The sequence below is a fragment of the Rhinolophus sinicus genome, chromosome 16 (assembly GCF_057876585.1).
Source record: "Rhinolophus sinicus isolate RSI-liver-muscle chromosome 16, RSI-T2T, whole genome shotgun sequence".
NCBI lineage: Eukaryota > Metazoa > Chordata > Mammalia > Chiroptera > Rhinolophidae > Rhinolophus > Rhinolophus sinicus.
The window spans coordinates 99,882,505-99,900,053 of record NC_142516.1 but is presented as its reverse complement, the minus strand read 5'-3'; the positions used below and the strand labels follow the sequence as shown (position 1 = coordinate 99,900,053).

The 17,549-nt window shown below is 38.8% G+C and overlaps 1 protein-coding gene across 2 annotated transcripts in view; it reads left to right on the top strand.

Moving 5' to 3' along the window:
• Nucleotides 1–17,549, top strand: part of CCDC169 (coiled-coil domain containing 169) — a 54,447-nt gene that overhangs the window by 23,866 nt on the left and 13,032 nt on the right. For both annotated transcript variants that reach the window (XM_019736537.3, XM_074330020.2), the window contains 2 exons: nucleotides 14,569–14,667; nucleotides 14,891–14,944. In XM_019736537.3, coding sequence (XP_019592096.3) covers nucleotides 14,569–14,667; nucleotides 14,891–14,944 — 153 coding nt within the window. The remainder of the gene's footprint in view (nucleotides 1–14,568; nucleotides 14,668–14,890; nucleotides 14,945–17,549) is intronic.

Sequence of the window (17,549 nt, the reverse complement as noted above, 5' to 3'; positions counted from 1 at the left end):
AATGGAACCACAGACAACACCTAAACAAATAGATGGATCTGTACTCTAGCAAATCTTTGTTTACCAAAAGAGGCCATAGCAGATAGTGGATGGGGGCAGGGGGGTTCACACAGTGTGAGGGATATAAATGATAAACGTCTAAGTTTTGCTTTGTCTTGTGCACCTGAAACTAATGGAAAAAAAAAAAAAAAAAAAAGAGGCCATAGCAGATTTGGTCTTTAGGCTGTAGTTTCCTGACCCTGGCTTTAAACTTCGGTAGGTAACAGAACTACCTAAGGGGACTTCATATAAACATAACAGACAGACTGTCCTTTAACCAGTTTGCCACCTCTGTGTTCTTTATTAACTCTCCAGGAAATACATATGCACATCAAGGTCCGAGAACCACTGCTCTGGCGTACATGTACTTAGAGTGGAGTTTTTAGATCATGGGAAAGATACATTTTCAAATTTTCAAATAATGAAGTCCCTTGATCAGTCTATCTAAAGACACCCCAGGTCTACAGTTAGTTCAATATATCTGGAATAAATAAAAAAGGTGATAAGAGATGAGGCTGGAAATATATGCAGGAACTAGATAATAAAGGATTTTGTATCCATGTTAGGGAGTGTGAATATTTTTATGTGTGATGGGAAGCTATTGAAGTATTTTATATAGAGTTGAAAAGCCTTCCCCCCACCTGAGGGGTAGATCAGACTTGAGGCAGGAAAACCAGTTATGTTGTTTTTATAATAGTCCAGGTAAGGAAAGGTGAGTTTTTCAGCATGGCCAGTAGGGTATGGGGATGGAGCAGAGGTGACAGATTAAAGAGATATTTAGGAGCGATAACTTCATGAATAGTTGGCGGCCGGGGTGCAAGTGGGAGAAGATTTGAGGACAATTTAGGGTTCTAACTTGAATAACTTTGTAAATTACAGTGAACATGATGACAGAAATCAGAACTACTTGGGATCTTAGGAAATTAGGAGTGTAGCTTTATGTGTATTACGTAGATGATCATGATCAGTAAACAACCGGTAATAGTTTCAGATTATGGGAAGTCGGTTCTCAAAGTTGAGCGCATGGAGTCATTAGTGTCACTTGAAGTCATGAATTTATAAGATATTGGAAAAACATCTGTAAGAGATCAGGACAGAAATATGTAGTCTGAAAAATAGGATTGAACTTGGAACCCTGGGAAATACGAACATTTCAAGTGCTAGCTGAGGAGGCAATTCAGTAAAGACAACTGAGAAGGAAAAATATTAAGAAAGGGTGAGGGGAGAACTGGAAAAGAGTGGCATCTCAGAAGCCAGGAGAGGAGAAGGTTTTATGAGAGTTCAGCAGAATGTTCTCCAAGAAGCTTCTGGTGCAGGGTAAGATAAAGCTGATAGTCCAAAGTTCAGGCAAAATTATTCAAAGGTAAAGAAACTAAGCAAGTGCCAATTAGAAGACAGGATATTGGGAGAAATGTGGCGTAGTGGAAAAGTAGGGGTGAGAAAATGGAGCTAGTGTCACCTACTTTACCTAGACACATGGATTTTGGAATCAGACTGTCCTAGTTCAAATTCAGTCTATGGGACACTAAGGCACTAAGGAAATTATTTTACTTCTCTGAGGCTTAATTTCCTCATCTGTAAAATGCAGTTAATTAAGGTTGTTGTGAAGAGTATTAGAGATGCACAAAGAAAATAGCATAGTGCCTGGCATAGTAAGCACACTGTTAGTTTCCTTCCTTCGTTCCCTTGATAAAGGAGAAGTAAAAATTTCATTAAAACAAGTCTGTTGTGAAATTAACCTTAATCCATTTGGAGGAATCCAGGCAGGGGTAAGGCCCAAAGATGTGCAGCCTGTTTTCACTTATTAAGCAGTGCTGTTATGTAAGTTGTGAATTTTCTGGTACCTTCTTAAAACTATAGTAGGATTTTGTGGTTCTTAGTACTTGTCCAGCAAGCAGGGGCTTCAGCAGAGATTTAATACTTCTAATACAAAACGCAGCCATGAGCCAAGGAATGCAGGTGGCCTCTGCAAAATGGAAAAGGCAGGGACACGTTTTCCCCTAGCAGCCCCAGAAGGAAATGCAGTCCTGCCAGGACCTTGAATAAAGCCCAGTGAGACCCATGTTAATCTTCTGACCTACAGAACTTTAAGATAATAAATTTGTGTGTGTGTGTGTGTGTGTGTGTGTGTGTGTGTGTGTGCATGTGTTTAAGAAAAGCACCGAACCTTTACTTTCCTGAATTAGCTGAGTATACATTTTCTAGCCCCTTCTGTTTGCATCCACCAGGAAAAGAACCTAGTGCCTACCTAATGGTCCTTCCAAGAATTTCCAGGTGTGTTCCCAAATGTTCTATAGCTGCCCATTGGAAGGCCAGAATCTGTTTTAAGCATTTCTAATAACTAAAAGTTAAGGTTAATGAGGCTCTGTCATTTCTGATGACCATAGCTATTTTTCAGGTGCTGACTGAAAAATAGCCACTCCAGGCTTCTTCATTAATCTCCACTTAGCATATGAAGGTATTGCCACAGCAGACCTCTTTGTCAGAACTCGATGGCGCCCAGTATACAGCCCCACGCCTGCTTCCCCAGCAATATTCTGAGCAATCTTTCCGTGCTTTGCTGTCACTACTAGCATTTTGTGGTGCATGTCTTCTTTCTTTCATCAGCTTCTTAAGGCCCACTCAAGCTTTGTATGTATGACTCTATGTCTCAAATGGGAAAGATTACTGGCCATCTGCTTCCCTCTACTGCCTGGCACTGCCACATCCCTAGTTGCTGGTAAATACGGTATATAGGGTTGTGGTTCTTTAATTTTCAAACTGTATAAGAATCACATGGATAATTTATTAAAAGTATACATTCTTAGTCTTAGCCCCAGAGATTCTCATTTGTGAGGCATTGTATTTTTTTAGTAGACATTCCAATAGGATCTATTGCGGAGCACAGTTTTGAAAAAAAAATAGATATAAGGGATCTGTATCCTTCAGAGAAAAATGTGTAAAGCAGCCTCTATTGTGACAAGAATTACTGTAAAGTCTTTATCAAGTTCCACTATATCTCTGCAGTCAACTCTATTGCAAAGTGGCAGTCCTGTTCCTTGACTCATTCGGAGGCTTAAAATTGATGACTCCTATCTTATTCTGCTTGGGCTGCTATTTGAAAAATGACCACAGGTGGCTTGTAAACAACAGAAATGTATTCCTCCCAGTTCCTTAGGCTGGGAAGTCCAGGATCATGATGCCGGCAGATTTAGTGTTCTGGTTCATAGATGGCTCCTTCCCGCTGTGTCCTCCCATGGTAGAAGGGAGCAAGCTGTGTGGGGTCTTTTTTATAAGAGCACTGATCCTATTCATGAGGACTCCACCCTCATGATCTAAGCATCTCCCAAAGGCCCCACCTCCTAATACCATAACATGAGGCATTAAGATTTCAACATATGAATTTGGGGGAACGCAAACATTCAGAACATAGGGCTCCTATTCCTCTCTGCTTCTAATTTCCCCACCAGTGCACACCTCCTTGTTTTCCCATTGTATCTAGACAAATTGGACCCCTCAAGGAACCTCTCGCCAGCACACACACTCTGTCAGTCAGATGGATAAGCACAGGAGATCCTGCTCCCACAGCCAACAAGACTAGCTGGTGGTGGGAGGCGTGGAGGAGAAGGTGTAGAAACAGAGAAACATAATTTAGGAAGACATTTAGTCTCACATCAAAGGTTCTCTGGAGGACTTTTGATCAATTTGTATAAAATCAATTCATAGGAAGCCAATTTGCTGAAACCCAAATCCTTGAATACGTCATATGGGTATAATCTTACTAACATTTTAAGGAATGTTCAACTTGTTAAAAACTAAGATTTATGGAAATGGTTTAGCATGTACTGCCATCACTGTAAAATATATTTAGAAAAATAATATGTTCAGGTTATAAGTTCACATGTGTGAAGGATTCCCCTAAAAGCAAGTTTTTGGTAAATTGATAAATTTGGAATCCTAGGGAAATTGGCCTGTCTGTACATTAGTCCTTTGAAAAGTTGACTGTTTGAAACATTAATTTCGGGTATTTGTTTAGTTTCCCCTCCGAAGTATGTTTCAGCTTTCCTTAGGACAAATTGTACTTACCCTGCTAAGCAAGAAAGACTTGAAGAGATGGTTTTAAGTTCTATAAAAATCTTTCAAATAATTGCGTTAGTCTCTTTTTCATGCACCTGACCCTTCAGAGTGATAAAAGTGAACTGGCTTCTTCACCATAGAGCTGGGAGGACTATAGGTGGAGCTGGGCCGCTTGTTAACTCTCTAGTCTTGACTTCTGTTGAACTCTGTGGTCATTTCCAGGGAAGGGATGCGAATAAAAGGGGAAGCCATGTTGGGCTCTGAATCTTTTTTCCCAAGTGGGCGGTTGGTGGACAGACCTGCAGGCGAGTGAGCATGCACTCCTTGGTGGTTCTGTTTCTTTTTCTTTTCATGAATAAACCGTTTTCTTTTGGTGGATTATCAGGGGGAATTATTTGGCCAGTCAACAAGAGAAACAAGACTGTCTCCCAATATCATCCTCTATTTTTGGTCCATTTATGTTCCACACACTGACTTGCAATCTCCTTACTCATTGACCTACTCTTTTATCTTTTGTTCATCCATTTGTTTTGATGCTCCGTGCCATTTTCCTGACTGTGATGTTTATTTCCCTCCTTTATTGTAATTCACTGTTCTTCTAGTTATGCTGCTTCATGGGACCCTGGACAAAGATCCAGCCCAGTTGGGACCTTCTTGGGAACCGCTACCTCATTGCAGCATCTAATCAGTCGTGTCCCCACTTGGCTCACTCTGGTCATTTCCACCTTCAGAACTTTCTTAAAATTTTGTTTTTTTAAGTCATATGTATACATTTTAGAACCTGATAACCAGACATTAAAATTAATGACCTTAGAGCACCATTGACACCCATAAATATATTTGTGATTGAATGATATATCAGCCATATTACAAGATTATCTAATGAAGGAATCTTGGATTCTCAAGGGTGTGATATAAACAAAACAAGAAGTGGAATTTCCACAGCTATTTGGCTAGTTTTGGTGGTAGATCTGTAAAATCAATGAGACTGCCTCCTGAGACATTCTGTCACAGGTATCACCAGGTTTGTGTTCTCCTCAAAGATCAATTTGCAGGGTGTAGCCTCAAATCACAGAAAAGTCAGTTAATAAACAGATTTTATAATATAAATCTAATAAAAACGTCCACAAGGGGGCACTGGTATTTAAGTATACGGGATGCTGTGTTCCTCCATTGTTGTAATCGCCTTCATTGTAAAGCACTGCAATTGGGCTAAGGCTTTAGTATGTCATTTCAGGCTACGGTTTTATAGAATGTGACCATCTGATTATATAATCAGATAAAATCAGCTCCCTGGGAAGATGAAGCACATTAAGGTCTTCCAATTAATTGGAAATGATGGGATAAGAGAGTTTGTGCCTTTGATAAAATCATTTTAAAAATAATTAGTTCATACACCTAAAACTAGTATAGCATTGCATCTGAACTGCAGTTGAAAAGTAAAATATTATTTAAAAAATAAATGAATAAAGAAAAAAAATAATTAGTTAATTTTGGGGTTAGTAAAATAAAGAATCAAAATCTGGAATGAACCTTAAAATTATTATAATTTCTTAAGTTCTAATGGACTTCTGATAGGTATAACAATTTTATAAGTGGATAATCACAATGCTTTTAATGATCCAGGGTATTTAATGACTAATGTAGTTTTCACAAAATCCAGCATGTGTTCTCATTTTCTCCCTGGATACTATTTTTAATTAATTAATTAATTAATATTTATTTATTTATTTTTTTAGATCAGTTTTAGGTTCATGACAAAATTGAGAGGGAAATGTAGAGATTTACCGCCTGTGCCCACATAGACATAGCCTCTCCTATTATCATCACCCAGAATGAACCTACACCACACATCATTGTCACCCAAAGTCCATAGGTCCACCTCAGGGTTCACTGTTGGTGCTGTACATTCATTCTGTAGGTTCGGACAAATATATAATGATATGTATCCATCGTTATACTACCATACAGAGTGTTTTCACTGCCCTAAAATCCTCTGTGCTCTGCCTATTCATTCCTTCCCTTTCCCTGCAACCACTGATCCTTTTATTGCCTCCATAGTTTTTCCTTTTCCAGAATGTCATATAGTTGGAATCATACAGTATGTAGCCTTTTCAGATTGACTCCTTTCACTTAGTAATACGCACATAATGTTCTTTCATGAACTTTCATAGCCTGATAGCCCCCTTATTTTTAGCATTGAATAATGTTCCATTGTCTGAATGTACCACAGTTTATCTATCCATTCACTTACTAGGGGACATTTTGGTTGCTTCCAAGCTTTGGTAGTGATGAATAAAGCTGCTGTAAACATCCATGTGCAAGTTTTTGTGTAAACATAACCTTTCAACTCCTTTGGGTAAATATCCAGGAAAACAATTGCTGGATCATATAGTAAGAGTATGTTTATTTTTGTAAGAAACCCACCAAACTGTCTTCCAAAGTGGCCGCACCATTTTGCATTCCCACCAGCAATGAATGAGAGTTCCTGTTGCTCCACATCCTCATCAGCATTCGATGTTGTCAGTGTTCCAAATTTTGGACATTTTCATGGTGTGTTTTGGTATCTAATTGTTTTAATTTTCATTTCCCTGATGACGTATGGTGTGGAACATCTTTTCATATCCTCATTTATCATCTACATATATATCTTCTTTGGTGAGGTGTTTGTTAAGACCTTTAGTGCATTTTTTAATTGGGTTGTTTGTTTTTGAGTTTTAAGAGTTTTTTTTGTATGTTTTAGATAATAGTCCTTTGTCAGATGTGTTTTTTTGCAAATATTTTCTCCCAGTCTATGGCCTGTTTTCTGATTCTTGATATTGTCTTTCACAGAGTAAAAGTTTTTAGTTTTTAATGAAAACCAGCTATGTATTATTTCTTTCATGGCTAGTCTTTTTGATGTATTTAAAAAGGCATCACCATACCTAAAGGCATTTATGTTTTCTCCCGTGTCATCTGTAAGAGTTTCATAGTTTTAAATTTTACATTTAGGTTTGTGATCCATTTTGAGTTAATTTTTGTGAAGGGTGTAAGACATGAGTCTAGATTCGTTTTTTTTTGCATGTGGATGTTCCATTTTCTGGCACCATTTGAAGAGACTATCTTTGCTTCATTTTATTGCCTCTGCTACTTTTCAAAGATCAGTTGACAAAGGATCTATTTGTCCTGAGAGTCGATTTCTGGGTTCTCTATTCTGCTCCACCGATCTATTTGTTAGTTCTTTTGCCAATACCACACTGTCTTGATTATTGTAGCTTTAGAGTAAGTCTTGAAGTTGGTTAGTGTAAGTCTTTCAACTTTGTTCTTCTCCTTCAGTATTGTGTTGACTATTTTGGGTCTTTTGCCTCTCTATATAAATTTTAGAATTAGTTTCTTGATATCCATAAAGTAACCCACTAGAATTTTGATTGGGATTTCAAAATTGAATTTATTGATCAAGTGGGGGTGAACTGACATCTTGACAATATCGAGTCTTCCTATCCATAAAAATGGACTATCTCTCCATTTATTTAGTTCTTTGGTTTTATTCATCAGAGTTTGCAGTTTTCCTCACAATAGTTATTGTTAGTTTTCTACTTAGGGATTTCATTTGGGAGGGGGTGATAATGTAAATGGTATTATGTTTTTAATTTCAAATTCTGCTTGTTCATTGCTGGTATATAAGAAAGCAATTGACTCTTTGTATATTAGCCTTGTATCCTGCAACCCTGCTATGATGACTTATTAGTTCCAGAGGTTTTTTATGTTTATTCTCTTGGATATTCTACTTAGACGATTATGTGATCTGTAAACAAAGATAGTTCTTTATCTTCCTTTCTAATCTATATACATTATTTCCTTTTATTGCCTTATTGCATTAGCAAGGACTTCCAGTGCAATGTGAAAAGGAGTGGTGAAGGAGGACCATCTTTGCCATGTACCTGATCTTAGTGAGAAAGCTTCAAGTTTCTCACCATTGAGTACATTGTTACTACAGGGTTTTGGCAGATGTTCTTTATTAGGTTGAGAAAATGTCCCCCTATTCCTAGTTTACTGAGAGGTTTTTTGTTTTGTCTTTTTAATCAAGAATGGGTGCTGGGTTTTGTCAAATGCTTTTTCTGCATCTGTTGATATGATCATTCAATTTTTGTTTTTTAGCTGCTGATGTGAATGGGTATATTAATTGAGGGAATTTATTTTTATATTTGCCTTATTCCCATGAGATCGGCCCAATGAACCATCCTAATATAGCATAATTTCAAAGTACAGTGTGTCTAAAACTCAATTTGTAGGGAGCAGGTGCAGGGAAAGAGAATGAGATGGGTCCCAGGAATTCTGCTTGTGGGGGGCAGTACTAAGGCTAAACAGAGAAGGTAAAATAGTTTGTGTCTCTATTACGAGCCTACAGGAAACAAATCAGCACAGAGCTCGAGACAAATTGGTGTGTTAGAGGCTAAACAGAGGAGAAATCAAGCTGTTAATGTGAAGGTGGTAATGAAGAAAGTCAGGAGAATGAGGCAAGGTGTCTGCTGCATAAGGGTTCCCTTTTCTCCACATCCTCACCAGTACTTGTTGTTTGTTGATTTATTGATGATAGCCATTTTGACTGGGATAAAGTGTTATCTAATTGTGGTTTATGTTTGCATTTCTCTAATGATTAGTGAGGTTGAGCATTTTTTCATGTCTGTTTGCCATCTTTATGTCTTCTTTAGAAAAATGTCTCTTCATGTCCTCTGCCCATTTTTTTATTGGGTTGTTTGTTTTTTTGGAGTTGAGTTGAGCGAGGAAATGTAATGGCTGTATGCGATGTCAGAGGGGTAGTGGTTTGGGCGAGGGGGTTATCACTGTGTGAGGGATATAAATGATGAATGTCTAACTATTACATTGTTTTGTACACCTGAAACTAATAAAAAAAATTTTTAAATAAATTTAAAAAGCTGCTGCATAATACATCCTCCTCATAGTGTCTATAAGATTTATGAAATTAATACATTCCAAAATTTTTTTAACTTTAAAAAATTTTTTAGGAATTCCTACCTCAAGTACCAGGACAGTTGTGTAACATCTCAAATGTGATCTATTTGGCAATTCATAGCGTTTAGAGTATAAAATTATTGAAGGAATATTATTGAAGTATGGTGCTTTAAAAAATATGGTTTTGGTCGAGTTTGAGGTGTTGAGAAAATGTCAGGCATAAGCACCTAGGACTCTGTTTTTAGACTTGCATATGATATTTATTAGCAGAGAAATGATAGTTAATAACTGAAATGAATGGATAAAAAGAATAAAGACAGATCTCAGCAAATGAAGATTTAAACAGTGAGAGGAATAGTCGTTGATTTGACAGAGTTAAGGAAGCAACAACAAAGTGCCTGCAGAGAGGAATTCATCGGTGAAAACGAAGTGGTCACTTTTCAAAACTGCTTCATGCTTTAGAACTGGGCTGCACCAGGTACCAAAAAAGGGGTGGGGGTGAGGAAGGACCTGGAAACTGGGAGATTAGTTGAACATATATACAGGAAACAGGAGGCCACTGGGACACCTCTGCCACCTTACATAGCAGGATACTCTCCTTTAGTCAGTAGTCTATTTCCTGGAGAAATTAACCTGCAATAGCTGTGGACTTTGGGGCTTCAGGCGCAGAGAAGGGTGAGAGTGAGACACAGGTCTAAGAATAATGGAATTAAGTAAAAATATGCAGTCTGAATAGTGGAACTCTCACTTCTCTTCCTGCTGCCTTAACTCCCAGACAACCAGCAGCTAGGATTAAACCTCACTAGGAAATTGGAGGATTCTTCAGTTGAAAAACTGACATGCCCTAAAGAAAAGGCAGTCAGTGCGGTGGCCCAGAGAATACATCTCACAGTCTTCCCAGAACAAGGAAGGACCCCAAGAGTTGGGCTTCAAAATCCATCACTGCCTTTGCATCAAGACCACACCTCCCACAGGCTATTGCCCTTGATCGAGTGTAGTGGGGATAATAAGCAGACCCATTCCTGGGATACAAGGGGCTCCGTTGTTGGTTAACATGGGCTTACGGATTCCCTGATGGCTTCACCAGACTTTCCTTAGGTGACATGCAGCCTAGGATGCTTCTGCTTCCACACAACCTTCACTAGGGCTCAGACTTGCATCACAATGAACTGCTTTCCCAGCCTCCTCCTACCCCTCCATAGTCCCTTTCATGCAGGCATTTCTGATAAAATCTTTTCACATTTAACCCCATCTTGTTATCTGCTTCTCAGATGATCAACTGAGAAAACAGGAAGAAAGATGGGGATTTTGGACTGACTCGCTCACTGCATGGCAGGCAGAGGATGCTGTTCTGTTTGGTAGATGTGGCACCAGTGTAGCAGTTCAATTGCTAAAGGTTTCACAGATGGTGACTTCAGAAAATGTTCTGGTGGAGGGGTGTGCTGTGGAAGAAGCCATGATGCAGGCATTTCGAAAATACAGGGTTATCGCTAAGTTGTATTGACTCCCTGCGTAAGGATAATGAGAGACGGAGAATAGTTGAGAAGCACTAAATATTGAAGAGTGAAAGGCAGAGTCTTGGTGCTAGCCTCCAACGCGGACTCCTATACCAGGATTGGAAGGGCAGACATGATAGAACACCAAGGCTGAAGAGCTCCGGAGGCATTTGAATGCTCAGGCCTCGCAGGTCTGTTATGTGAAGGACAGGGCCCAGCAGGGACAAGCAGGGGTCCTGAAAATCATGACAGGACATCTGGATGGATGCCCCTGAGGTTGTTGACCCTACAGCTCTACCTGGACCCTCTGGGTGTGTAGAGGGGGCCCACTTCTCGCACCGTTAAGGGCTGGAACACTTGCTGTCCTGGAAGATGCTGCAGAGGCCACTTCTCAACAAGGCAACAAGTTCCCACCAGGAGCTGCCTCCACCTTCTTTCCTGGCTGCCAGGCCAATTAGTGAGGGTGCTGTTGAACACCTATAATAAAAAACAAAAAACAAAAAGAGAAAGAAAGAAAGCCTTCAGGAGGCTCAGGACAGTTAACACAATGGAAAGCATAATTCTTTGTTCATTTCCCAGACCAGAACGAATTTTCAGATCCAGAAATCATTGACCAAAGAGGTGTCTGGGGTCCTAGGAGAAGGGACACTATTGTTGTATACCAGTCCGAGTAGATATCATGACAGTACTCTTGGTCTTTCCTGCCAAGGGACCTCCGGCCACTTATACAGGTGACGTACATTGTGGGAAAGGAAGTAACCAGGCATTTTGAGGTCTGAGTTGACATTGATTGCCAGAATGGGAATCGATACCCTAAGTCGAAGTCTCTGGGCCCAGGTACCCACAGACTCCCTCCCTCCACAGTTCTCGAGGACGTAACTGAAAGAGATACACTTAGCAGTTGAAGTTGACAGCCACGTCAGGCCATCATCACTGAAGTAAAAGCTATCATGGAGAGGAAGACCACATGGAAACTTTAAAAACTGTGTCCTCCCTACCCAAGAACAAATCGTAAACCAAAAACGATTCCTCACACCAGGGAGGACAGCAAATATTAGCCCTACAGTTAGAGACCTAAAAAGTGCAAGGGTATAGGTGCCAATGTGAGCTGTTTAATTTGCCAGTCTGGCCTCTGCAAAATGGGATGGATATTGGAGAAAGCCTGTAGGCTCCCGCAGACTTGACCACTTAGTAGCCCCAATGGGAGCAGCTGTGCCAGATGTCCTCTCACTGCTCAAGCAGACTGATAAATCTTCAGGTACAGGGTGTGCAGCCATTGATTTGCAGGATGTGATCTTTCCCTTCCAATTAGAAAAAGGGTCAAAAACAATTTGCGACCTCTGGCTTTACCTCTCATATGTGTAGCACTTGGAAGTTATCAATCCTGCCATTATGACAACAGTGAAAGGGAGATAACCTGATCGTCAATGACTCTTCTCGTTACATTAGAGAACTGAGTTTGCAGGGCAAACTCCCACCCTGAAATCTGTATCAACAGACAAATCCGGTCAGTCACCGAAATCTGCTTGCCTGGAACAGAGCTGCTGGAAACATAAACTGGTAGCAACACTTACATGGTAATTGGGATGAATTACTGGGGGGCAAATAGACGAATCTATTATTAAAGTTGGAGCTTCAACACCTCTGTGTCAGTAACTGACAGATCAAGCAGGCAGAATAATCAATAAAGATATAGTTGACCTGAAGAACAGTATCAATCAACTTGATCTATTGACATTTATAGATATCCCATCTAACACCAGCTGAAATAGATTCTTTTCAGGCTCACATATCACATTCACCAAGAGAAACGACATTCTGGCCCCCCTATTAGACTCTCAGCTTCATGAGGAGGAATTCAGGGTTTGTATTTCTCACTGTGGTACCCCCAGCACAATGCCTGGCAGGCAGGAGGTATGTGATGACTGTTTGATGAATAAATGAATGAATTGTAAAATTAGGCAACAAGACAAGGAACCTAGTCAGGATGAGAATAGCAGCAAGAAATAGTCTAACACAAAGCAAGTTTGTTAGAAATGTTTAAGCCTCAAAGGTTGTAAGTGCAAATCCACACCAACAAACAACAAAACATCTGTCATAGAAACTGCCACTTGGTTAACATGCTTAAACCCCTGCTTTCATCCCGTGACTCCATTAATAATTCCTGTAGCTTCCAGTGTTCAGACTCCTGAGCCCAGCGTTCAAGCCTTCTGTCACCAGGTCCTTCCCTAGTTATTTTGCTTCAGCTCTTTCATTACCACAGATGGATCATTTCTGACTCAAGCTCCTACCATCTCCTTTTTGCACATCCTAGTCCTTCCCATTTGGGGGACCCTAAGTGCTGTAGCCCGTATCAACTGACCTCTTTGAGAAACTTGTGAAGCATTTGTTGTCTATGTGTCACATTTTGGTATTCAATCAATCACATGTGACCGTGAATTTTACCTGTTTCGTATGTGCATTTCTTGTATAAGCTTCTAGAGTTTTGGATCATAGCTCATTCAGGTTATCTTTAATATAAAAGTAATTTCCATTCTAGTAGTTTATTTGTAAGTTAATTTCTTTTAGAACTTTGAGTGCACTTTCCCATTGAAAAAACATTAAAGAGCATTAGATTATCTTCTAAATCTGTAAAAATGTATTTATGAAATGATGTAACTGAATTGTATTACTATGTATGGTTGGCTAAGTTTGGGTTCCTTGGAGCAAGGATCCAGGCAGCACAATTTTGAGCTACTTTCATTGCTGTCTGCTTATCCTTCGAACGTTCTTCATACTTAAGCAGTGGTTTGTTTCACAAGGGTTAAATTTTCCGTAAAGTAACCCAGTTTTGCCCCTTACATTTGTTAAGCTTTCATTGATTTTTCTTCTGGAGCAAGTTTGTATTTGGGGGAGGGAGACTGAAAGCCATTTATGATGCGGTGCATAATCTTTAAAGACAAATAATGCCTGCCTGAGAAACATCAGCTTATTGTTTTAACAGGGATGTTAATCAAATATGCATAGCGGAGAACTGTCACTTCCAAGGGATTTGTTGTACCACTGGTGTTATTTTTAGAGACCAGAACTTGTTCTGTTTCAGCTGATCTCATTATCCTATTGATACAATTTTAAAAATTCTAATGATGATTAACAAATAGTTAAGAGAAAATAAGTCAAGTTTTTAGAGAATTAGCTGTTTCAGGAGAAGGGTATGAGCTCTAAAATATCTTGGACTTTTGCTTTGTGGAGAGTTAAATCAGCTGCTTCCATTCTTCTTCGAATGTTTCTTTTAACAGATTCAGTGGCCTAGATCATGACCAAGAGTTGTATAAAATTCAACTTGGAGATTTTTTTACTTAATATGTAAGAAAATGAAAAATAGTTGGACTTGTTGAAACGATCAGTTATTAGTTTGGTGATTAAAAATTTAAACCAAACTGGTGCAAGGCATTGTTGCTCCTTTTACTCAGTGTCAGCTGTTTGATGAGGGTGGGTATCTGGATTGAGGCCCCAGTTTCCAGAACTGTCCTACTCGGCAGTGTTCTTACAGTTCCCCTGGTTATCAACCTTATTGCCTCTTTTACCTAAACACGATTTTTGTACACTGGTAGCAATCATACGAATACTCATAGAATCATTATTTAGCACTTGTGGCCTTTGGAGTCAGGTTACCTGGGTTCTAATTCCAGCTCGACCATTTATTAGTTGTGTGTCTTTGGGACAGTTATTTAATCTCTGTCAGATGCTATTTTCTCAACAGTAAAATGGAAATAAATATATTAGCCATCTCCATGGCTGCAATAGGGATTAAATGAAATATAGTAATCTGTGCAGAGCACTTAGCACAATGCATGGCGTATTGTTAGAGTTCAATAAATATTGTAGTTATTACTATTACTGTTACTCAAAAGGTACATATTATTGAATTTTAATATCACAGAATGATATGGGGTAGAAGGCATTTGCCATTGAAGAAGCTGATGGTCATTTCTTGTCATTTAGAATGTAAATCCATGTGAAAATTTACTGTTTATACTTTCAGGAATCCTTAAATACATTACTTAAACAGCTAGAAAAAGAAAAAAGGAGTCTTGAAAATCAAGTGAAAGCCTGTGCACTGAAATTGGAACAGGAGTCAAAGGTTTGTTTTTATTCTATACTGAGAAATTCCTTTGAAACTGCCATGATTTTTAGCGTGTTAGCTACCAACCTACTATATAATTATCATAAAACACTTAGAAAACTATTTCCTACACTATTTTAATATAAAACAGAATAGAGATCTAACTTAACTTAGTACTAGTCTTGCTAGTATTGCAAATTTTCTCTGATGTTGTGTTCTGTACTTTTTATCTTTCATGTAGGCTTACCACAAGACCAACAGTGAGCGCCGTGCATATTTAGCTGAAATGTCTCAGGTGATCTTTGTTTTCGTACTTCCAAATTCTAAGACTTTCCTCTTACTGTAAATTATGGTTTTAATTTTTCTAGATTTTTGATTGGTTTGGTTTGGTAGAGAAATGTTGGAATTATGAGAGGAAAGTTACCAAGTTTGTAAAGATGGAGGGTAAAAAGGAAAATATAAAACTTTTACAAAAAGGTGAAAAGGAGATAAACATTTCCAAATTAAGAGAATATTTGGCATATTTGCTTCCTTAGTTATCCTTTTAATCTATAATTGCTAGAATTCAAGCAGTTCCCTCTGCTATCATGCAATTCAAGGCATTTTACTTCATTATTATGCATGGTGAGGTCCAGGATAGATACAGCATTGCTATTGCCAGAAAGGGTGTTATTTACAAATGACAGGACAGAAAAGTGATCAGTAAATTATGAAAGATGTCACACACATTTTTCAGTTGCCTTTCAGATTTATTTATGATGTTGTTGGTATTACAGAGTTTTTGTTTTTATGTTGTCAGAGCTATCTTTTATTTATGACTTCTGATGCAATATGTTAAAAAATTTGTCTTCATCTCAATGCTTTGTAGCATTCATATTTTTTTAGTAGTTATATAGCTTAATATTTGACATTTAAAAAATTAATCCTTATTCATTTAATCCTTATTATTTATTTTGGTATATGCTTTAAGATTAGGATATGAGTTAAGTTTTCAATGTGTATTATCCAAATGGAAGTGTTCAAAGAGCAGGTGAATATATGAATCTCAGGAAAAAAAAGATATAGATTGGAGATAGAAACTTGAAAGTTATTAGCATGTAGAAAATAAATGAAGCCATGTGAATGAATGATATGCATCAGGGAGAACACACAGGGTAAGAAGAAAAGATGGTCTAGCTCTGAAGAGTTCCAACAGTCATAGTCAAGGGTTGAAGAGCCAAAAAGAGGGTTGGAGTCTTCAGGACATGGCTAGAGGAGGCAAGGAGGTAGAGGAGACGGGGGCTGGGTTTGACATAAAGATAATCTGCTAACTACTGATATGGACACTCCAGAAGATCAAGGAAAGGACTGAGAGAAAGGGAGTTAGGATTGGGGATTGGAGCTGACAAGGGGATGTAGGGAACAATTTGAGAATGAACATCAGGGTAATAGCAAGTAAAGGGAGACTTGGATTTCTAATGCTGACGGAGGTAAGCAGGAAATTGAGACAAAATAGGATCACTCCTTGTAGTCACTTAACCATAAAAATGGACAGTCAGTTCAAACTTTATGGTCCTGGATACTTGGTTGGAAGCCCTGCTTCCTCATGCAATGCAGGCACCCTACCCTCATGCCTTTCCATAGACTATGGACTCCACTTGGAAAATGCTGCTTCTCATACTGCCAGTTTTGCCTCCTTCAATGTCTAGCATAAATGCTACCTCCGGTGTGAGGCCATGACATGATGAAAGACCACAGACTTTGGAGCCATTGCAAATTTGGATTTGAATTCCAACTTTGTATTTACCGCAAAGACGCTTTTGGGTCTTCATTTTATTCATTCTCTGTAGAAGGGAAATGGTAGTAGTATCTTGCAGGGGATTTGTAGTGTTTAGAGATCTCATGCATGTAAAGTGTTGAGTGAAATGCCTGGCACACAATAGGTTCTAAATTCCAGTGAATTCAGGTTCTAAATTCCAGGTTCTAAATGGTGAATACTAATTTCCTGTTTTGTTTTGTTTTGTCCCCCCCCCCCCCCCCCCATCTCCCTACCCTCTTTCTCTGTGACAGGGGCATCAGAATTTCTACTTGCTTAGCCTTTTTCCTTTACCTTTGTTTTAACGAAAAATTCATTTAGGTGGAATAGTGCCTAGTCCTAAACAGGATCACCGAACATACAATCAAAGCCTATTTGAACAGCTTTCCAGGAAGATGTTAATCCTGTTCTCCAGTATACATGTTAATAAGGATTTTCACTCTAGAGTGAATTGTTAATCTTTATAGTCAAAGATGGTTCTGACCATGTGGATACTCTGGTGACTAGAAAGGTCAATGGGTAATTTGCAATTCTTTTCACACTGAATACATAAATAATTGATTCCTTAGTAGATGAAGAGCTATTTGCTGAGTCTGTTGTTTATTCTTCTGCTGCCTTCACTCTTTTGACTGAAACTGAGTTTCCACATTTCAGGATTCTTTTAGTTTATACAGTGTGTGTACAGTACACACATGGCTTTTGAAGAACATGCAGGTACACTGCATTACTTAAAAGTCAGGTGGAAAGACTGACTAGAGCTTGTTGCAACACATTGTAAACTTAACGCATAGAATTGAAGTGATGGATCTGGGAGGTTGGTGAATGTCAAGCTTTGGTTTGCAGATAAGGAACCTGAGGCCATTCTGTGTCATTGTTAGGCAGTTCTAACTGGTAGACTTGTTAAAGCTTCAAATGCTGCTCCTTATTCTCCTCCTTGAAACTTCCTTAAAACCCACTGGGCTTAGTTCCATCCTCTGAAGAACACAGAACAGGTCTACACTCCTCCTACATGACAGCTTTTCAGAGTTGAAGACATCTTAGTTTTCCCATTGTTTCTTTTTTTCAGAGCTGAAATATTGTTATATTAGCCATTCCTCATAATGTA